Source organism: Corapipo altera, unplaced genomic scaffold (genome assembly GCF_003945725.1).
Source record: "Corapipo altera isolate COAL_440 unplaced genomic scaffold, ASM394572v1 96, whole genome shotgun sequence".
NCBI classification, from domain to species: Eukaryota; Metazoa; Chordata; class Aves; order Passeriformes; family Pipridae; genus Corapipo; species Corapipo altera.
This window is the reverse complement of record NW_020884962.1, coordinates 499,394-521,156: the sequence shown is the minus strand read 5'-3', so window position 1 is coordinate 521,156 and position 21,763 is coordinate 499,394. Positions and strand designations below refer to the sequence as shown.

At 53.7% G+C, this 21,763-nt stretch overlaps 2 protein-coding genes across 3 annotated transcripts in view; both read left to right on the top strand.

Moving 5' to 3' along the window:
• ELL (elongation factor for RNA polymerase II) overlaps nt 1–12,370 on the top strand; it is a 52,990-nt gene extending 40,620 nt beyond the window's left edge. For both annotated transcript variants that reach the window (XM_027664135.1, XM_027664136.1), the window contains exons 7-12: nt 1,132–1,228; nt 4,182–4,686; nt 7,308–7,374; nt 9,683–9,854; nt 10,751–10,795; nt 12,188–12,370. In XM_027664135.1, the coding sequence (XP_027519936.1) occupies nt 1,132–1,228; nt 4,182–4,686; nt 7,308–7,374; nt 9,683–9,854; nt 10,751–10,795; nt 12,188–12,292 (991 nt within the window). In that variant the 3' untranslated portion in view covers nt 12,293–12,370. The remainder of the gene's footprint in view (nt 1–1,131; nt 1,229–4,181; nt 4,687–7,307; nt 7,375–9,682; nt 9,855–10,750; nt 10,796–12,187) is intronic.
• A 7,654-nt stretch (nt 12,371–20,024) lies between these two features.
• ISYNA1 (inositol-3-phosphate synthase 1) overlaps nt 20,025–21,763 on the top strand; it is a 4,278-nt gene continuing 2,539 nt past the window's right edge. Inside the window, exons 1-3 of the mRNA XM_027664373.1 lie at nt 20,025–20,132; nt 21,186–21,310; nt 21,403–21,564. Coding sequence (XP_027520174.1) covers nt 21,197–21,310; nt 21,403–21,564 — 276 coding nt within the window. The 5' untranslated portion in view covers nt 20,025–20,132; nt 21,186–21,196. The remainder of the gene's footprint in view (nt 20,133–21,185; nt 21,311–21,402; nt 21,565–21,763) is intronic.

Genomic DNA, 21,763 nt, shown 5'->3' with positions numbered 1-21,763 from the left:
CTGACTGCAGAGCTACTTTATTAAAAACCTTTAACCCTGAATTCTTTCCTTTTTTTTTTTTCATTTTTTTCAGTTTGTCAGCTACAACTTGATGCAACAGTAGGGTTTTTTTCTGGGTGATTAGTAGAGGGACAGTCTGGGCAAAGCTGGTGGGCTGGGAAAGCACTCCAAGATCTGGGGAGGAGCAGAGACCTGGCCTGAAGGGGAATTAAGGCACTTAAATGATAATAATTGTAATTTTTTTTTTGCTACAAGAGGTTTCTATTATTTGTCAAACGCCACAAATACAGCCCAGAGTAGCTTTGTTTTGCATGATGCAACTTAAAAGTGTTATTGTGAAGCCCTAAATGTAAATCCTAGTGGACCAATAATACCTCAGCAGTTCCTGTTATAATCCTGTTTTTCCTGGACCCAGAGGGGCTCGCTGCTGAAAGGACTGCTGTTCCCATAAAATGTTGTTTTAATGATGCTGATGAGTGGGAGAACTTATTCCTTAACATCTGACCTTGAGTTTCAGCCCCTTTTCAGTGAGCTTTGCTTTCTGAGTTGTCTCCTGAAGTCAGTTTTAACTGGGTAAAGCAAAATCTCAGCAGAAATTTGTTCAATTAATGTCTTACTGAGCTGTATTTCAGTCAGAAGAATGATGTATTATATCCTTTACACTTCAAAATTCAATGCCAGTTTTACTCATCTCCACATGGATCGTGTTTCTGAGGCCATCATTAATTTGTTGCAATTCTTACATCACAAGTTCAAGAGGAAAGAGGTAAAAAAATGTTGGAAAATCAGTTCCATCCTCAGCAGGGAATCCTCTCCTGTGTCTGAGAGCTCAGCCCTGCCTCCTCCCTCCCTGGCAGCGTTGGTCCCTCCATTCCTAGAGAATCACCAAACAGAATGGGAAAGCAGGAAGGAGATAAGGAATTACCACTTGTCACTGATGTTCTCCTGTAGTAGTTTCCCCTCCCTGGGTTTTGTCAGAGATCAAAGCTGGCAGTGCCTGAACGAGCTCCTTCCGTGGCATCTCATCCCGAGCCCAAAAAAAGGCTCTTTGCTCCGTGGGAAGATGGGAAATGCCCCCTCCTGCCTTGCCAAGGTGTGAGATTTGACCATCCCCAACCTCCTGTTTTCCAGGAAGCTCTGCCAGCCCCAGAACAGCAGCGGTTTTCAAGGAGAAGCACCTTCTCTGAGCCCTCCAAAGGACACGGTGAACTCCAGCTCTCCCCCTCAGGTGGGTGATCCCAAGGTGATTCCTGAGATCCATCTCCTCCTCCTCTTGATGGATTTGCCTGCTGGAGGTGTGTCCAGGCAGAGCTGTTGCCTGTCTGCACCCCATAATCACCTGCTGGTGGGTCAGGAGGTCGTTGGGGTTTTATTTCTGTTTTATTAAGTTCCAGCCTGATCCTGGGTTCCCTCAGCATCTGTTTCTCCTCTGGCCGTGTGGGGAGAATCCCTCACAGCAGGTTCAGTTTTTAGGGCTGAATTCTTTTCCCCAGTGCCCACATCCCTCCTGGAGTTCCTGGGAGGGCGAGCTCGTGTTTTCCTCATTACTAATAATTGAGTGGAACGAAGCCTTTTAATAAGCAGCTCCCAAACACACTCCAGAGTTATTAAAACCCTTGACCTTCTGCAGCCTAATGGCCCTGACAGATCCAGGAGGGGCAGGTTGGGCTGCTCTGGGATGGGAGCTGTGAAAAGAACATTTTGCCTGGTTTTTCCATGAGAAGAAACACCCCTTCTGAAAGGAGCTGTGCTTGGGGTGTGTGTGTCAGGCAGAGTCTGTCCCCACTTTTCCCAGGATCCTCTCAGCACAGGCGTTTCTCACATTGTGAAATGTCTCCTTCCCTTCTCTCTCCACTGTGGGTCAGCCCAGACAAGTTGAGTATTTATTCTTCTCCTGCCAATGGAATGTGTAATTCCTACTTGTCTGGACAGACGCACTGAGGATTAGTGGCAAAGAATATTAGCAGGTAAAGAAATTATGTGCTTTCTGGCAGTAAGAGGGAGGCAATTCTCTATTGAGAACAAGGACTGTGTAACTTGTTTGCCAGGTAGCTAATTCCAAATCCTCTCCTGCTCTGCTGTGGGCATGTTCCTGGGGAATAAAGATCACCTTCAAGTTAGCTTGGAAACACACAGTGCTGTTAACAGGCTGGGCTTGTGTGTTTTTTAACTGATGCTGGAAAAAAAATAAGGTTGAAAAATCAATCTTGCTTCTGTTTTGAAAGACTCAGAGATCTATAGGGGATGGTTTGGGTCTCTGGAGTTTGAAACTTTGGGGTTGGTTGATTGGTTTGGATTTAGAAAAGGTGGTTGGTTGGTTTGGATTTAGAAAAGGCTGGTGAAACAGGGGCAACCAACTGGGGGATTGAAATGTTTCCAGTAGTGATTCTGTTGTGTCAGACACCAAACCACAGCCAGCACTGTGAGCTGTCGCTTTTTTTAATGCTCTCTAGCTGTAGTTTCTGTTTAGAAAGGGATGGCTGCTAATGGGTGCAGTGCCATGAGAGGACTGGGATTTGGTAGTCAGGAATGCAGAACATTTTGGGAAAGTTCAGCTGTGGAATGAGGGTGTTAAAAAAAAAAAGGATTGGTCTGGTAATTCTAAGGAAGCCTGGCTGAGCAGGGATGGGATGTACATCCACCTCATAACCAGGGAGGTGAAGCTGGTGTCTGTTGAGTTGAAAGGGTGGTAAAATAGGGCAGTTTGGTGGTTTTTTAGTGATCTGTTCTGAGAGCTGCAGTGAGAGGTGGCCCCTCCTCTGCGAGATGGACACTGTGTGTTCTGGGAGGTGATGTTGCAGAGCCGGTTGGACGTGCTGGCCTTGCCCCTGGAGCTCCGTGGCAGAACCAGCAGCTCCTCTTCCTAATCACCTGGACAGGTGGGAAGGATCCCTGGCGTGGAGCAGAGTCCTGGAGACCCCTGAGATAGCAAAGAGGAGGAACAACCAGGGAGGGAAAGGAGTGAATTAGGGGCTCCTGGAGCCATCACCTCTGCGATGGAGCAACATTTCCATTTGCAAACACGTCACAGCCCTGCCTGAGACAGAAAGAAAATAGTGAATTATCCAAAAGAAATACCCAGAACTATCGCCTGTTTTCCTCTGGGCACTAAATAATCCCTGCTCAGAGTTCCTGCAGCCCTGGAGCTGCCAGGTGGGCACACACAGAGGGCTGGCTGGGGTGATTTTGGTTGGCACACACTGGGCTGAGCCCGACAGCCGTGGGTCTGGCTCTGGGTTCTGCTGCCTGATGGATGGGTTCTTCCATGGAGCAGCTTTTCCAGGCTGGAGAACTGCCTCCAGGGAGCTGTGGGCACGTGGAGCTGCTCCAGAGGCTGCCTGTGACCATCCTGCTGACGGGCACAGCTGGGAACAACTTCCCTCTCTGCACTTGTTCATAAAAAAAAAAGGATCACTGGGGTCACGTTGGCCCCTGTGACGTGGCTTTTGAAGTGCTGTAAATGTCCCCTTTCTTGCCTGAACTTCTGAGAACTGAGCAGTTGGCACTTCCTCAGCTCTTCCGGGCAATGCCTGGCTCTCGAGAAGAGGAAGGAGTGGGTTGCAGGGGTGAAGCTGGTGACCTCAGAGCTGGGAGGGAAGAAAATGCAGAACTGGTGAATCCCCCTCCCTGCCCCGCAGGTCTGAGCACATTTTTTTTTCCTTTGCAGGGGATTTGGGGTGCTCTGGATGTTGTACCATGACCAGGACAGGTGTTTTTATCATGGAATCCTGGACTGGTTTGGGTTGGGTTGGAAGGGACCTTAAAGCCCCTCCAGTCCCACCCCCTGCCATGGGCAGGGACACCTCCCACTAGCCCAGGTTGCTCCAAGCCCCGTCCAATCTGGCCTTGGGCACTTCCAGGGACATTTCCAATCTCTGGGACAGGGGGAGGCTGCAGGGGTTTGGATTCCAAAGGGCTGGATTTGAAACAGGCTGCAGTGAGAGCTGGCCTGTGTCTGGATAGAGTGGGAGATCAGTGATTCCTGATGGGATGGTGGGATCCTCTAAGCTCTCCCACCAAGCTGTAGTCTCTGGAAGGCTGTCAGGAAGCAGCTTGGGATGGACCAGCTGCTTTTCCCGGGAATACACTCCCTTCTTCCCTGTCTTGCACCACCACCTAGTGGTGACCCTCGAGCCCTCGCCATCACTCGCTTTTTTTTTTTTCCCCGTTTCCCTCCTCAGAAACGATCCCAACCTCTGGAGTTCATCGACCCCCTGGCCAACAAAAAGCCCAGGATCTCGCATTTGGCTCACAGAACCCAACCCACCTTCAACGGGAAGCTGAGCTCCTCCAACGGGAAGGACACCCCCGCCCCCACCCCTGCCCTGCCGCCGGCGCTCCCGGAGTCGGGAAGCTCCTCCAGCTCCAACCTCCCGGTGCTGGAGCTGCCCCGGCCCCACGACCCCCTCTCGGATGTGAGCAACGACCTGGCTCACAACGGCAGAGACTGTGAGAGCAGCGAGGCCACGGACAGGCTGAGCCACCCCCCGCCCACAGACTGTCCCCAGACCAGCAAACACAACTGCGGCTCCTACGTCAAATCCAAGAAAAAATCCAAAAAGCACAAAGACAAGGAGAAGGAGAGGAAGGAGAAGAAGGGCGAGGAGAAGTGCAAAGAGGAGAAGCAGAACTGTGAAGTAATAAAAAACGCTGACTTAGGTAGTGTTCCCCAGGAACAGGTCACAGGTAAGGACGGGCCGAGAGGTAATTTTGGTGTTGGCTGGGTGTGATCCCGCTCTGGATCCTTTGAGGACGGAGGGAGCACGTCCTGTCCGCTCCCAGACACCGCGGGGGACGAGATGCCGGCGCTGTCCTACCTCCAAATCACCAAATGTGCTTCCTCCCCAGAGAGAGGACAGCAGGTTTTTCCTGTTTAACCTTTCGTGCTGTCTTGGAACTGCCTCAGAGCGTGTCATGTTTCTCTCCTGGTTCAATTAAAAAGCCGGGATAATCCGTGGGGATGAAAGGCAGGGAGCAAGGCCTGGGAAGAGCAGCTCCTCGTGGGGGTTGTGGTGACTGTTGCTGGGGTTTTTTTAATGAAAAGTTACTCACAAAACCTTTTAATATTGGATACAAATGAAGTGATAGATAAATCTGGTGATAAATGCTGTCCAAGCAGTATCCAACCAGCTCTTCCAGCCTGGAAGAGCTTCCTTGTATCCCACTAGGACTCTGAATTTACTTATTCAAGGACTGACACAAGAGTGAATCTTGTACAGAAAACATTTTCCCTAAACCACTGTTTCAAAGTCAGTTCTTTGAATTCTTAGAAGCCAGAGCAGAGAATATCTCTTGGCCAATCCCATCCATTGCCTTTCCTGCTGCTTCCATGTTTTCTGCTGTTTGTCCCAGCTCCCCAGGGCTCTGGGACTTCCCCTGCAGCCTCTGGGAGTATCTTTTAAATTTCTTTTTGAATCCATCTCATTTTCCTTTGCCCTGCTCCTGCTTTCCACGTTCCCCTTCGTGCCTGGTGCGTGAAAATCATCCAATTTTGGTTCAGAAAAAGGACAGTATCTTGGAAATGGAAACCAATTTGCTGGATTCCTGGAAAGGGAGCCATTCCCAGGGCCCTGGGGCTGAGCTGGTGTCAGCTCTCACCTTCCCCACAGCATTTTTGGCACCTACAAAAGCATTTTGGTGGCTCAGAAGTGATTTTAAGGACAGTCCATGGGTCTGATGGTTGTGTGGCACTGCAGGATCAGCTTTTTAGATAATTCTTCTCCTTTAACCTTCTCTGGTGTCAATCCCAGTTTTTTTCTGGGAGTGTTGGCTTTCTCCCATGTGGGTTTTCCTCCCCGGGTACCTCCGGGATGGTTCTGGACGGGCACACACAAGTTTTCCTCTCTTCATTTTTTTGTCCCTGTTTCTTATAAATACCCAAATACCCCAAATTCTGAGGTTGCTGAGCCTTCACCAACCTTCTCTGCTTGGCCTCACAGCTTAATGACTGGATGTCTGTTAATTAGTTGGGTTTTGTTCCTGCTGCTGTTTGGGAGGTAACGAATCCGAGCTGGATTGGGAGCAGTCACAAACAGGATGTGGTCAGTCCTGCTTGGATCCTGGACATCCAGCACTGGGAGATTTTCCTTCTGTGCCTTTGTGCCTCGTCCTGCTCCTTCCCCACTTCCCCCCCTGGGGCTGAAGGGAAATGTTGGATGGAATCATGGAAAATTTGGGTTGGGAGGGACCTCAAAGCTCATCTCATCCCAACCCCTGCTGTGGGCAGGGACACCTTCCCCTAGGAGTGGAAGTTTCTCCTGGGAAGTTTCTTCCAGAGGGACCTCTGGGGTCCTCTCAGCGTCAGTAGGTGGCACTCACAGGCAGAACAAACCTCCTTGTCTCCCTTTCTCGAGCCTTGAACCTTCCTTAGCCCACATCCTGCCTCTTCCACACTGTGGGCAGGGAAGGAGGGAAAACCGGGATGGTCTGCAGAGGGAATTTGGGATTGGGGTGGTTTTATAAACCCTGGGTTGGTGCCATTCTCTAGTTCTGCCCAGGAAAGCCTTTCTGTAGAAATTCAGGGGGGGAAAAACCAGTTTTTAAAAAGATCTAATCAGGTTGTTGCTGACTCTGAGGAGGACTTGGGGGTGTAACACGCAATTTGTGAGAAATATCCCTTTTCAAACCCGGATCCACTCGCTGTTTTCCTCCAAATTTACCCTGCAGTGCTTGGTTTACACTGAGGATAGGTCTGGTTTAGGCTCCCTCCAAATCCTGTTCCTCCTGAAATCTTTGCTCCCATCCCTGAAACTCCTGAACATCCTTAGCTGAGCCCTTAATGATGCTGAACCCAATTCCTGGAGCAGGGAGCACTTGGATCTGTGTGAGGAGAGAGCTGCATTCCCTGCAAACCTCTGTGTGGTGCCCTGTAGGGCTCTGGATTGCCAACATCAGGAATCTGCACCTGGAATATTCCTCTGGGGAATCTATGAAGTGTAGGAGCGGGAGAAAAGAACGTTCACCTTGCTCAGCTCTGTTCTCTGGGCTCAGAACGTGTTTTTCCCATTCCCAGTGGTGCTATCAGTGTTATCCCACTCCAGGCAATGTTTATACACCAATTAAAGTCAGATTTTTTTTCACCCTGGCTGATGTTGGGGTTGTTTTGCTGACAGACAAATAGTAGAGAAGCCTTGAACTCTCAACCACCTTGTTGTGGCTCTTCTGTCTCTGTCGGTTCCAAGCAAAACAGAAATCCTTTAGAATTCCATAAACTGGATGTTGCAGATGAGTTCATGAGGGTTTGAAGTTGAATTGCAATGAGCTTTGAAGTTTTCAGAACGTCTATAAACAAGCCTTTATTTTTTCAGGTTTAAATGGAACATGCAATAATTCTAGTGTACCAACATCAACTTCAGAAATGCCAGATTATTTATTGTAAGTATTTTTTATGGGTTGCTTCGTCACTTTGGGATCGTGTTTCAGGCTAAAAAAATCACAGTGCACTGGGGATTTTTGTTGGACTTTTATGTTATTTGATAGAACTTTGTAAGGTGGGTTAAAAAAAAAAAAAAAGAGTGAATCCAGCTTTGCAGAGTTCCTGAGACTTAACTTGGCATCAAATCAGTTCTTTACCTCCCTGTGGAGTGTTCAGGTTTATCTCCTATAAACTGATTGTTGAAGTAGTTCAGGAAACATTTTATACCTTGGAGGGGTTGGAAAGGATTAAACATCTCCGTGTTACAGTTGGAAATTTGGAGAGGAAATAATCTGCTTTAATGTTGTGGAAGACAAGGCGAGGAAGGATTTGGGGAGGTTTGCTAATTCTTCCCCTCTCCAGAGCCAAGATCATCAGCATAAAGCAGTGAAATATTCTTTAAGGGAGGTTCTAACCCCTGGGTTGAGTTGTTTGACTCTTTAATGAGATCCCCTCGAGGTTCATGAAACAACCCACTCCAAAAAAAAACCCCGTGCACAAAGCCCAGGATCTGCATAAACCCCAAAACCTGTTCCAGGCAAAGCTTTGGGATGGGGAGGAAGTGTTGCTGGGGGGGATATTCCTTGTGCATGTCACAGCCTGGGGTTTGATTCCATCAGAGCTGGGATCACTGGGAGGGAAGGGATGGAGGAGGAAGTTGGAGCTGACTGGAGGAGATAAAGGGTTCTTGTGTGGTTTTCTGGGCTCTGTGAACCCCAAACAGCCCCTTCAAGGGGACACTTTTAGGGCCATTCAGAGGAATTTGGGTGGCTGGGGGGGGGGTTTCTTTCCCAGATGTGCTGATCCCTCCTACAAAGGGACATTACAGCCCCTTAGTCCCTCTCCAGAGCATCAGTGGGAGGTTTCTGAGCTCTCTGCTCTCACCTTCTGGTGGGATCCAGCTGTTCTGATGGTCAGATCCTTAAATTACAGGAGCTGTTGCACATGTTAAGAGCTGTTTTAATCGTGAAGATGAATGTTTTGTGCTGGTAGAGGACTTACCTCCTGTCCTGTGTTGATGCTTCTTTATCCCAACCTGCACCAAGGAGTCAGTTCTTGAAGGCTAAAGCACTTAAAAAGTGCTTAAAAGGTTAAAAGAGTGAAATCTCCCCCATAATTTGAGGCCTAAATTGCCTTTTAGTGCTCAAGCACCGAGTTGGGGCTGCTGCAGCCAAGTCAGGGAGGCAAATTACAGCCATCCCCTCCCAAAAATTGAGTTTTTACCTTCAGAGAGGGCCGTAAATGTCAGGTTTAATGGCTTTTTTTGTTGAGCTGAATCACTCCCAAAGGGCCCCAGAGGCACATCTGCTCACAGTGAGCAACGTTGGGTGTCTCCAGAAGGTGCTGGAAACGAAGTCCAGCTCCTCACCGTGGCTTCTTGTCGTGTGCTCTTGCCACATAATCACCCCTGTGAGCGTTTTGCAACGATGGCTCAATGCTTTTTATGTTCCTTTAAAGACTCAGCACTGGAAGCATCGTATTCCTGCTGTTCCAGTGCCTGGCACAGAGGCAGAACTCCATGTTCTGCAGGACAGCAGGAGTTAGAAAAGCTGTAGCAGCATTATCTGAGTGTCTTCCTCCACCCACAGCTGCTCCCAGGCTGTTGTGTACCTGTGTGTCCCACACTTATCTGGCAGAGATAGGAAGTTTTGGGAGCAAAACAGTGGTTTTGTTTTACAGGGAGGTCAAGGCAATAATCCTGACAGTTAACCTCCCAAAAGTTGCTACTGTGGTGCAAAATCAGGATGAGAGGAAACAGCCCCAGAGTTGCAGCAGGGGAGGTTTAGATTGGCTGTGAGGGAAAATTCCTTCGCTGGAAGGTGGTCAGGCACTGGAACAGGGAATCACCATCCCCAGGGGAATTAAGACATGTGGATGTGGCACTTGGGAACGTGGGTTGGTGGTGGGCTTGGCAGTGCTGGGGGAGTGGTTGGGTTTGAGCTTGGAGGGCTTTTCCAACCTTAATCCCAGAATCCCAGAGACTGGTTGAGGTGGGAAGGGACCTTAAAGTGGATCCAGGGACACCTTCCCCTATCCCAGGTCGCTCCAAGCACCATCCAGCCTGACCTGGAGCACATCCAGGGACGGGGCAGCCACAGCTTCTCTGGGAAAACCATTCCAGTGCCTCCCCACCCTTGCACCCAACGATTCCTTCCCGACGTCCCATCGAAACGATTCCTTGATCCCAAATCGCTCGCGGCTCGTTTCCCAATCACCCAGAGGGAATTCCCCCTAACCCCGTTCCCCCCAAACCCCTTTTTCCTGCAGAAAATACGCGGCCATTTCCTCCTCGGAGCAGCGTCAGAGCTACAAGAACGACTTCAACGCGGAATACAACGAGTACAGGGACTTGCACGCCCGGATAGAGCGGATAACCCGGCGCTTCACGCAGCTGGACGCCAAGCTCAAGCAGCTTTTGCAGGGCTCTGAAGAATATAAGGTACAAAGAGGCAGGGTACACATTAAAACATGTTAAATACACGTTAAATACACGTTAAAACCCCCTTTTTTTGGGCGGGTCGGTGCCGGAATTCCACCCGGAGCCGGCGGGGAACGTGCGCGCAGCCGACAGCTTTGGGGTCTGCCCTTCTCCCAGCTCTGTGCTGCTCCCTTTTCAGGCTGGAGCCACATCATGGGACTTGTTGACAAGGAAAGGCCTCAGTGAGACAATTGGCGTCCTCAGCCAAAAGCTGCTGGAAGCTATTAGTGTATCCCAGCCAGAAAAACTCATATTTGCACATATGGGAGCGTATCGGGGCTGGAAGGGGAGTTAGCACGGGGTCATCTGCTCCTCTGGAATCTTTGATCTTCCCAATGCACCATTATTGGACTTGTCAGGGTGATTTTTAAAGAGTTTTAGCTATTCATTAGCTTGAAAAAGTAAGCCTGGTTGAGGGTAATAAACAGATTTTTACAGAGCACCTATTGTGCTGAAGCTCCCTCAGACATCCCTCCCCTCCCTCCTTGCAAAATTCGGGGATCCCTCGCTGGATTTTTAATATCTTGGGGTGGGGGTGGGGGGGGAAAATCAGTTGGAGCTTTGGAAATGTCAGTTATCCTGGAACTGAGGTGCCTGTTACAGGTAATTCTCACAGCTGGGGAGTGGGGCCTGATCCTTCCAGTGCCTCTGGAGTCAGCTCCAATATATCCATGGAATCAGAGACTGGCTGTAGCCACCAGGGAAGTCGTGGAGGGAGCAGATTCCAGCTGGAATTTGGAGGAATCGTGTACATTGAGCCATCAGGAAATATTTCCTGCTGCGGGAGGTTGCAGAACTGAAAATAATAAACCTTAATTTTTACACCCCCTCCCCCCTTTTTTTTTTTTTTTTTTTAGACCATCCATGATCAAATTTTACAGGAATATCGGAAAATTAAAAAGGTAAGCGAATGTACTTGGCCACAAAAAGGCTTTTGGGTGGTGCCCCTGGTGTGACTGAAAGAGATGGGCCCCTGCCAAGTGCAAACCCAGGCTCTGAGGCATTCCAGCAGATCTTTGTTCAGCTCCAGCCCGTCCAGAAAGCAGCTCAGGAAGGGTTTGGGGGGGGAGCTGGGATCCCTGGGAGCGCTCAGCCGTGGCCGTGGCACAATGGCTGGGTGAAATCAGGGCCTTTATCTCTCCAGGGAAAGAACAGTTTGTGTTTTCAGATGCACAGGCTGAGGGATAACAGGATCCTCCAGGATTTTTGGAGGGGGGGGGCTGGTACACGAGGTCCAGGCTGGGATCAGTGTCTGGGGCACAGCCCCCAGATCTCTCCTCGTGAAAAACATTAAATTTCTCTCTGTTTATGCAAAAAAAACAGCCACACACCAGCAGGGGGTTGGGGTTTTCCTTTTAAATCTGTTGATATGATCCTGAGCCCTGTTGTCCTGAGGGATTTAGGAGCTTTTTGGGGAGATTCCCTGGGTGTTGGATGTTCAGCTTTGATCCAGAGCTCCCAGGTGGGAACAGAGGGCGGGTGGTGCTTGTTGGAACTGCTCCCAGTTTAGGCTGAGCCTCACTCAGGTGAGCTCATTCCCTGGGATGAGGCTCCTGGAGCTGGATAATGCTGAAGAGGGATTTTATTCCTTGTTTTGTTTGATCAGGGTGTTGAGGAATACAGGAGTAGGTCCATTTTAAATGAGTATCCGAAAAAAAAGCTTCATTCCTTGGTCATTGTCAGTGGCTTCAGACTGAAAGAAAGGAGGTTTTTAGATGGGGCTTCATTCCTTGGTCATGTCAGTGGCTTCAGACTGAAAGAAAGGAGGTTTTTAGATGGGATATTGGGAAGGAATTCTTGGGAGGGTGAGGAGGGACTGGGATGGAATTCCCAGGGAAGCTGTGGCTGCTCCATCCCTGGAAGTGTCCAAGGCCAGGTTGGAGAAGGGAAGGCTCCAGGGAGACATCAGAGCCCCTTCCAGGGCCTAAAAAGGGGCTCCAGGAGAGCTGGAGAGGGACTTGGGACAAGGGATGGAGGGACAGGACACAGGGAATGGCTTCAAAGTAAAAGAGGGGAAATTTAGGTGGGATATTGGGAAGGAATTCCTTCCTGAGAGGGTGAGGAGGGGCTGGGATGGAATTCCCAGAGAAGCTGTGGCTGCCCCATCCCTGGGAGTGCCCAAGGCCGGGTTGGAGCACCCTGGGCTAGTGGAAGGTGTCCCTGGATGGCCTTTAAGGTCCCCTCCAACCCAAACCCTTCCACGATTCCCTGTGTTTCTCTGTGGTTGTTTTGACCCCTCCTGGGCTTCGTGAAGAACCACCTCCCACCTCTGCCTTTTCATTTCTCTTTTCCAGACTAACCCCAATTACAGCCAAGAGAAGAACCGCTGCGAATACCTCCACAACAAACTGGCTCACATCAAAAAACTCATAGCAGAGTATGACCAGCAGCAGTTTTAGCTGCCACTCCCCCCTCCTCCTCCTCCTCCTCCCCCCTGGACTGGGTAGAGCAAAACAAAACAAAACAAAACAAAAAAATCCAGTCACCTGGACGTTCCTTTTTTTTTTCTTTTTTTTTTTTTTCCCCTTTTATACACCCAAAAATCCCTTTCAGAGACGAGCATTAATTATTCCTCGTGGTTGAAGAACTTTTGGGGATGACTTATGATGCTGAATCTTGTCACGTCCAGCACGCTCCTCCCGAGTTTTGGGTTGGTTTTTTTTTTTTTTCTTTTTGTTTTGTTATTTTGGGTTTTTTTGAAAGCCTCTCTGAACGTTGGAATGAACGGATAAAACAAAATTTACCTGCTTATTTGGAAAGCCAGCCTTTGACACTGAAGGGAAGGAAAAAAAAAAAAACAAAACCACACCAACAAAAAATAGAAAAACACACCAAAAAAAACTTGCCTAAAAAAGTGACCGAAGCTCCCAAAGAGGTTAAGAATCTGTAGTTTTTTCGTTTCATTTTTTTTTTCATGGAATTAAAATTAAGTTTTTTTGGCATGAAGTGTAATTCCCCAGCTCCACTTGGGGGTTTACAAACTGTCCTGCAGATGGTGAGGAACTGGAATTGCTGCTCCGAGCGACCGTCGGAACGAGGGCTGCGCCTGCTCCCGGCACCGCGTAAATACACCACGTACCCAGAGCTCTCCTTGTCTGTCCCTGCTTTGTCATCTCTGGGAAGGTTGGGGGGGTGGGGGGTTGTTGTGGCAGCTCAGGGGGTCCCCCCCCTTCAACCAGGGCACAGGTGGATCCCCCTTCCCCCCAAAAATGACCCCAAAATGACCCCAAAATCCCATTTTTTTTGTGCGTGATTTCCCCCCCCAGCCCGGCCCGGTTCTCCTCCACCTGCCCAAGTAGCTGGGAAGGTGGAGACCTGTCTCCAGCTCCTGTCTGTCTTTTTGACTTTTCTAATTTTCTACCGAGGCAGCCAAGGTTTTATTAATTGCTTAACGAGACTCTCTGGGTCTATTTTTGTATCAAAAAAAAAAGAAAAAAAAGAGGGGGGGCGTGGAAAAGCATAAGCATCTTTTTCTAAAAGTGTACCTCCCTTTCCCTTTTAGGCCAAGTGTTTGGGAACCTTTCCTTGCAGTGTCACTAAAACTTATCCAATAGTCACCCAGAGGGAGTTATTTTATTCCTGATCCATGAGAGGAGGGGGTGGGGGGTTTGCCTTGCTTTCCCCTGGGATATATTTTTTTTTTTGTTATTTGTGTGTCCTTCCAAAGGAGCAGCAGCAAACCCTTCTCAGAGGCAGTGTGAGAGCAGTAAGGTGCTGTTTTCCCACACAGATCCTTTCCACTGGTGTGCTTTTATCCAGCCAGCTTCTCCCTGCAGTCTTGCTTCCTGATTTTTTTTTTTTTCTCCCCCCCCCCCTCCGTTATTTTGGATTGAAGGGAACATTTTAAGAGTATGGCCAGGGTGTGAGAAACACTCCAAAAAGCACAAAGGTGTCCTTTAACTCTGCCATTCCTTTCTTTCTCTCCCCTCTCCCCTTTTTAATCCTGCCAGCCTGTGGGATTTGACTTCTTCCCGCTTCCGTTTATCTCAAAGTAAAGGATTCCTTCCCTGTGGAGTCTCCTTCCCTTGGAGGTTGCACTGAAGAGCCTTTTTCACCCTTTGAAGGAGCAGAATGGCAGAGTTAAGGGGGGAAACACTTCTTGCACGGGGAGTATTGGGAGTTTTTCCTGCCCCCAGAGAAGCCAAAGTGGGTCCATCTGCTGTATTAAAAAAAAAAAAAAAAGAAGAGAAAATTAACAATAATAATAATACCAATAGTAATTCCATTGTTGTCACACAGCCAAGGCCACTGCTTTGCTTTGTCACTTTATTCTGAGGTCTCTCCCTGGGGCTTTGCCATCCCCTTTTTTTCCAAGGAAAAGGTGACAGCTGAAGGGACACGGTGGCCCTCGGGGAGCCACTGGGCAGCCACTGGTCCCCAAACCCAACCCTGGTCAGGAGAGGGGGACCAGCATCCCAGAAACCCTCCCCAGGGCATTCCCAGTGGGAATCTCGGGAATCTCATCCCTCCCTCCCTCCCTAAATCACACCTGGAGCTCAGGGGGTGTTGGTGGTGCTTCTGCTGCTCAGGGAGAGCTGGGAAACACCCGGGAATTCCAAAGGCAAGGAACTTTTCTCTGGTAAACTTCTGTCCTCCTGCTCCGTGGGGTCTCACCCCGAGTTTCCGGAGCAGGGAGCGGCTCCGGGCTCGGATCCCAGCTGGGAATTCTCGCTCCCAGGTGGAGCTGTGGGGATCTGGGAGAGGGGGCTTTAGGAGGGCCGGGAATGCCACAACCCCCGGAGCTGCCGTGACACCGTCGCTGCAAATCCTGGCCGGGGCCAGACCTTCCAAATTCCATGTTTTTTGGGGACACCATCGCTGCCAGACCTTCCAAATTCCATGTTTTTTGGGGACACCGTCGCTGCCAGACCTTCCAAATTCCATGTTTTTTGGGGGCACCGTCGCTGCCAGACCTTCCAAATTCCATGTTTTTTGGGGGCAAGGCTGAATTTCCCAGTGCTGGGGCTCGGTGGGGGCTTCGTTCTGGCTGTGGAGGAGCAAAGAAACTCGGGATGGCTGAAGAGGCAGCAGCTACAAACCCAGGATGAGTAAATTCTTCCGTGGAAAACACTTCTCCTGATCCTTAATTTCTAAAGGGTTTTTTGTTTTGTTTTGCTTTGCTTTTGTGTTTGTTTTTTTTTTTGTTGCTCATGGGGGGGATAGAGATGGATCTCAATCTTTATACATCTGCTATAAGATATTTTTGCAAACAGAGTTGTATACAAAGATGTATTGTGTACATTTACATGTATATTCTGGGACTTCTAAAAAAATTTGAATATTAAAAAAAAAAAAAAAAAAGAAAAAACCCTGAAAATATTTAATGAATATCCAAACTGTGAGACCCAATTAGCATCCACCAACTTCCTGCTTCACTTTTCTTTTGGACTGTGTTAAAAGAATTGTAGTCGAATCTGCCTTTTTATTTTTATTTTATTTTATTTTATTTTTCCTTTTTAGAGATGACGAAGCTTAGGCAAAATTTTGTGCTTTTTGGGTTAATAGAAACCAGTTCTAGGTGATTAAGTATGATCTTAACTTATTGATACTGTGTTTTACTTTGTAATATTGTACTGTGGATAAAAACTATATTGAGCCATGGAGTTGGAGTTTACAAAAAAAAAGAGCTTTTCACTTTGCCAAAATGTTACAATTTCAAGGCAGCATAGTCTTCAGCTTTCCTAATCTTTTTTTTTTTTTTTTCTTAAGAGCTAGTGTCCTTTTTTTTGTACACTAAAAAAAAAGCTGAATGCTGATTTTGCAACATATAATAAATTCACTGTATTGGAAAACAAGCAGACAATAAGGTCGTGGATTTCTTTTCAGTGCTTCTCCCTGCAAGGAAACTCAAAAAGGGAAAGGTGATAAATGGCTGGCGTGGAGTTTTGGAAGCAGGAAACGGGAAGGAACCGGGTCACTTGAGTGAGTTGGAAGTGTCAGAGCAGGGAGTAGGTAAGAAAGAGGAGAGGGAAGAGGTGCTTGGAGTGGGCCAACTCCTTGGAATGCTGCCCTGCTCCGGTGGGATCGGCCTCCAGCCCTGGCAGGAGCTGGGGGTCTTCCCATTCCAGCACCATTGGGGTTTTATTTTTTGGAGGAAAAGCTGCTTTTGGGGCTGTGTCAGCACAGAGGGTTAGAGGGGAGCACAGAGCCCGGGGAGTCCGTGACCCTGGAGCAGCAGGAGGCTCAGGGATGCTCCGAATCCATGGAGGGGGCTCTCCCATCCCCTCCCCGGGAGCCCAGCTGGGTCTGACGTGGGGAGTGAGTCACATCCCTGGGGAGCAGGAGCTGGAGCAGGAATGGCAACGCTGGAGCAGCTGGGGGGGGATGAGCCTGGCACAGACACTGCCTGTCCACGCTGCCGGAGCTCCCACCTCCGCCCACCCGTGTGAATCATCCAGCAAAACCTCGGGATACAAACAGCACCTCCGTTGTGTCCAGGCTGCCCCTTTCCCTGCTGTCTCCGTGCCTTGCTCTGGTCCTGCCTCCGGCAGCATCCCCGGGGCCGGAGCAGGCGGAATAAAATCGAGGACAAAACCACTCAGGAGTGTAAAATCCTTGGAATAACTGCTGTTTTCTTGCTCTGGGGGCTCCCTCAAACAACAGGTGACAGGGCCAGAGACCACGGTGATGGCACTGGATCCCCCCATGTCCATAACGAGCCTGTGTTCACTTGGATTTAGTGCCCGATTCAGGATTCTACCTCCAAAACAGCAAACTGTGGAGAAGGTGAAAATAATCCAGGGCTCAAATAAGATCTTACACAGCCTTGGCTTATTTTTTTCAAGCTGGGGGGGAACGGGGAGGTCTGTGCTCTGCCTTTGACCTTGGGGTGGACACAGCAGCAGCAGCAGCACCCACACAGGGAGACGATGCTCCCAGGGCTGGTGGGACTCGCTCACGGAGCAGGAGCTGGGCCTGATGCTCTGGCAAATCCCGAAATCCTCCAGTTTTAGTTTTGGATGTTGCCTCCGAGCCAAGCCGTGCCCCCCCAGCCCTCCCTTCACCATCTCGGAGCGGATGGAAGGCCGGCTCCTGTCGCTCGGGGACGCTCACACAGGAAGGGTCCCCATCCCCTCCCGGCTTTCCTGGGGAATTCCTCCCAACCGCTGGCAGCTCCCGGGGTCACGCACTGAGCTCATTAACTCGGAGCTGCCCCAGTGGAAATTTACTGGCTGCGTTTGCTGTGCCAGAGCCAGGCGGGCTCCTGCTGCCGCCTCCTTATCATCGGCACCGGGCCGGGAGCGCGGCGGGAGCACCGGGAGCATCTCCTGTTTCAGGTGTCCCTCCCGAGTGCCGAAGCCAAGCCGGGGGCAGGCTCAGGAGGAGCCTTGGACTCCAGTAATTCACTATTAATCCAGGTCGCACCTGGGAAAAGTGTCACTTTACACGATATCGGGCACAAGCCGCCCTTAAATCGGGGTCGTGCACGTGTGGGAAGGCCCCGGCCAGGTTTGAGTGATGCTGGAAACACGGGGACAGCACTATGGGAGGTTTTTTTTTCCCCTGTGGTATTTTCCCTGTGGGTTTTTTTTTCCTCTGTGGGTTTTTTCCCCTGTGGATTTTTCCCCCTGTGGTTTTTTTCCCTGTGCACCTTCTGCTGGCGGTTCGTTTACAGGAGGAAGCTCATTAGAATAATTTGTCCTTGTCACGGTCCGATGGTGCTGGTCCCTCTCCCAGAGCAGCTGCTGCACCTCCAGCGCCGAGCACAACACCCCAAATCACCCCCTCCTCCCTCCCTCCCTCCCTTCCAGGCGTGGGCCCGGCCTTGGGCAGCCCGGAGGGTGATGGCACAGGGATAGGGAGGAGGATGAGGAGCTGCCAGCAGGGATAATGAAGGGTCAGAGCCTGGGATTGTGTTACACGAGGGGAAAAAACCCAACTGTGCAGGGAGGAAAAACGTGGCAAGGGAACGCTGGGGCTGTTTGTAGGGCGTCAATCCGGGGCTGACAGCGGGGCAGAGGAGGGGGGGGAGGAGGACACTTCTCACGGAGCATCCCCGGCTGCTGCGGGATCAGCCCCTTAACCTGCTTAGAATGAACCGCCGCGGGGTTTTAAGGGCACGACCGCACGGGGGGGGGGGGGGGGGGGGGGGGGCGGGAAACCCCCCCCGGGGGCTGGGGCGGGGGGTCTGGCGGGAGAAGGGGGGGTTTAAGGGCACCATTGCTGGGGGAGCGGGCCGGTCGCTATGGCTCCGCCGTGGCCGCGCTGGCCCCTGGCCAGCCCCCGGCAGCTGGGCAGAGAAGGCGCTTGGGCGACCAGCCCGGGCTCCCGGCCCATGGACGCGTTGGGCGAGCGGGAACAAGGGAGCCCCGCTTTCTGCGGTGCCGAGCGTGGGAGGAGTGGGAAGGGAGTGTGTGTGTGTGTGGGGGGGAGGGGGAGGAAGGAACAATGGTGGGAGTTATTGGGAGGGGGGCGAGGAGAGAAAAAAAAAAATAAAAAAAGAAATTAAAAAAAAAAAAAGGAGGAAAAGCAGTGGAAAAATACCAGTTCTGGGCCCCTGGCAGCGCTGCCCCGGACCCTCCCCGCCCCAGGATTATTGTACAAAGAAATGTTATTTTTGTTTCAATAATTTGCTGAGGCACTGGCATTCCAGCGCGGGGCTCGTTTTGTTCCTCCGGCCCCGGCACCAAGGGATCATTGTTCCTCCACGGCCAAAGGGGGCCGGACGCGGCTCCCCCCCCCACCCCCCCGGGCACCGCCGTGCCCTCCACCACCGCCCGCCCGGCCGCAGGTGCCCTCGGGGGTCGGCCCCGGTGGGTCCCGTCCCGCTGTGCCGTGCCGGAGGGTGGGTGGCGATGGCAGCGAGCCCGGGGAGCGGGGTGGGTGGCGGAGGAGGGCAGAGCTGTCCTCGCCGTGTCTGCGGGGAAGCGAGGGTGGGGAGGGGGCCGGGGCGTTGCTCCGGCTCCGGGGGTCCCTTTGAAGCGGGGCGGCCCATTATTGAAAGGCAGCGGGACCCCGGGGGCCGCCAGCGGGGGGCCGGACACGGCCCCTTTCTCTGTGCCATCCCCCCCCCCCCGGGCACCCCCCACGCTCCCCGGGCACACATGGGGGGGTTGGAGGGGGGTGCGGCCGCACACGGGGCCCGGTGCCCCCCGGGCATCGCCGGCGGGGACCCGGGGTGGGGCTGCAGGGGTGGGGGGAGCCCGTGCTGGGGGCTCCAGAGTGCCAGGGGCTCCAGGGGGCCCGTGCCAGGGGGTGCAGGGTGCCATGGCTTTTGGGGTGCCCCTACCAGGGGATCTGGAGTGCCGTGACCTTTGGGGTGCCATGACTTTTGGGGTACCCAAACCAGGGTTTCTGGGGTGCCCAAACCAGGGGTTCTGGAGTGCCGTGACTTTTGGGGTGCCGTGACCTTTGGGGTGCCATGACTTTCGGGGCGCCATGACTTCTGAGGTGCCCAGACCAGGGATTCTGGGGTGCCATGACTTTTGGGGTGCCCACGCCAGGGGCTGCAGGGTGCTGTGACCTTTAGGTTGCCCATACCAGGGGGTCCCAGGGTGCCATGACTTTTGGGGTGCCCATGCCAGGGGGTCCCAGGATGCCATGACTTTTGGGGTGCCCGTGCCAGGGTGCCAGTGCTGGCAGCAGCAGCAGGGTGCCGGGGGGCTGTGGGGTTGCAGGGGGCTGTGGGGTGCCGGGGGGCTGTGGGGTGCCGGGCTGGCAGCCCCGTGGGAGCAGCGCCGTGGGAAGGCGCCCGCGATTCCCGGGCGCAGGAAGCCGCCGGCCCGGGGCTGTCAATGGCCGGAAGGCGACGGCGGGACCCCCGGCCCGGGACCGGGACCGGCCCCGGCGACACTTCCCCTTCCCGGGTCAGCGGCCGCTCCCCCCTCCCCGACACCCCCCCGACACCTCCCGCCCCCCCCCCCCCCCGGTGCCGTGCCCGGTACCGGGGCCCCGCACGGGCGGCGGGAGGGGGGCGGGGGGGGTCCGGGGGGGGCTCGGGGGGGGTCCGGGGCTGCCGGTGCCGGTGGGCACGTGCGGGGGGGGGCGGGGCCGGGCGCGGGCGGGGCCGGGGCGGGGCCGCGGAGCCGATTAAGCGGCGGGAGCGGGAGCGGCCGCAGCGCGATCGCATCGTCCCCGCGGGGCAGCACCGGACACCGGGTAACGGACACCGGGGCACCCGACACCGGGCACGGCCGCCGGCACCGGGCATCGAACACCGGGCACGGGCACCGGACACCGGCACAGACACTGACACGGACACCGGCTCCGGCTCCGCCGCCTCCAGCGCGGCCCGGCCCGGTGAGTGCCCGCGGGGGCGGCGGGAGTGGCCCCCGGAGAGGTTCGGGATTGCGACCCCCCAGGGGCGAGGGCAGGCCCCGATCCGTGTCCCCCCGTGCCCTCGGGAGGGTCCCCGTGTCCCCCGGCACCCCCGGGTGCTGGGACATCTCCTGTCCCCAGATCCCCCTTTCCCCGTGGAAGCGCGGACAGCCCCGGTGCCCCTGTCCCTTGTGCCATCCCGGGACAGCCGCTGTCCCCGTGCCCCCTCTGCCACCCCCAGGAGCAGGGACAGCCCTGGTCCCCGTGTCCCCTGGGACAACCCTTGGAGTGGGGTCAGCCCTGGTTCCCGTGTCCCCTGCCCCATCTGTCAGGGCGTGGGGACAGCCCCTGTTCCCCAGTTCCCTGCACTCCCGGGAACTGGGGCCGCCCCTGTCCCCGTGTCCCTGCACCCTCCGCACCCCAGGGTGTAGGGACACCCCCCGTCCCCACATCTCCTGCACCCCTTGGCACCCCCAGAAGCAGGGACAGCCCTGGTCCCCGTACCCCCTGTGCCACCCCAGGGTGCAGGGGGTCCCCGTGTCACCTGGGAGCCACCTCTGTCACCCCCAGGGAGTGAGCACAGCCCTGGTCCCCGTGTCCCCCACAGCCCCGGACACCCCGGCGTGCAGGGATACCCTGGGAACATCCCTAGTGCCCCACGCCCTCCTGTGGCCCCTGCCACCCCCAGGGAGGGGACAGGAGGGACAGCCCTGAGGGGACCCTGCATCCCTCGGCTCGCTGGGGGCTCCAGGAGGCCCCGGGGCGGGGGTCTCACCCCCTTTGCTCCCCGCCTGTCCCGGGGGCAGCAGCCGGTGCCGGGACACGGGTGGGGAGGGGCTGCGGTGGCCGTCCCAGTGCCACCACCACGCTGGGAGGGCGGGGAGCCAAGAGTCCCCACTGGCCACACAGCCACGTCCCGGCAGGGCGGAGGGCCCGGGGGGGCGGGTGTGGGGAGGGTGGAATTCGGGGGTGGGGGTGGGGGGGGTGCCGGCGTGCCAGGCCAGCGGCGCTGACACCCATTTCCTCCTATTCCAGCTCCAGGAACAATGGCAGAGCCATTCCTTGTGGAGAGCCCCAACGTCACCTACAGCAAGGACTTCATCGAGGCCAAGTACACGTACAGCACCGTGCACGTCTGCAAGGAGAACGGCGTCACCAAGGTGGGCAGGGGGAGAGGGCTCGGGGAGGGGGCTGGGGGGGGGGCTCTCTGTTAATCCCCAACTGTCTGTCCCCCGTGTCTGTGTGTCCCCAGGTGCGGCCGTGCTCCACCCGCTTCACCTTCCGCACGGCGCGGCAGGTCCCGCGCCTGGGGGTGATGCTGGTGGGCTGGGGGGGCAACAACGGCACCACGGTGACGGCGGCAGTGCTGGCCAACAGGCTGGGGCTGTCCTGGATGACCAAGACCGGGTGCAAGGTGGGTGTCCCCAGTGTGACCCCAGAAAGTGTGTGTGTGTGTGTGGGGGGGGTGTCCTCAGTGTGACCTCAGCAGGGTGGGTGTCCCCGGCTGGACCCTGGTGAGGTGGTGTCCCCAGGGTGCCCCCAACAAGGGAGGTGTCCCCATTGTGTCCTCAGCAGGGTGGGTGTCCCCAGTGTGCCCCCAACAAGGGGGGGTG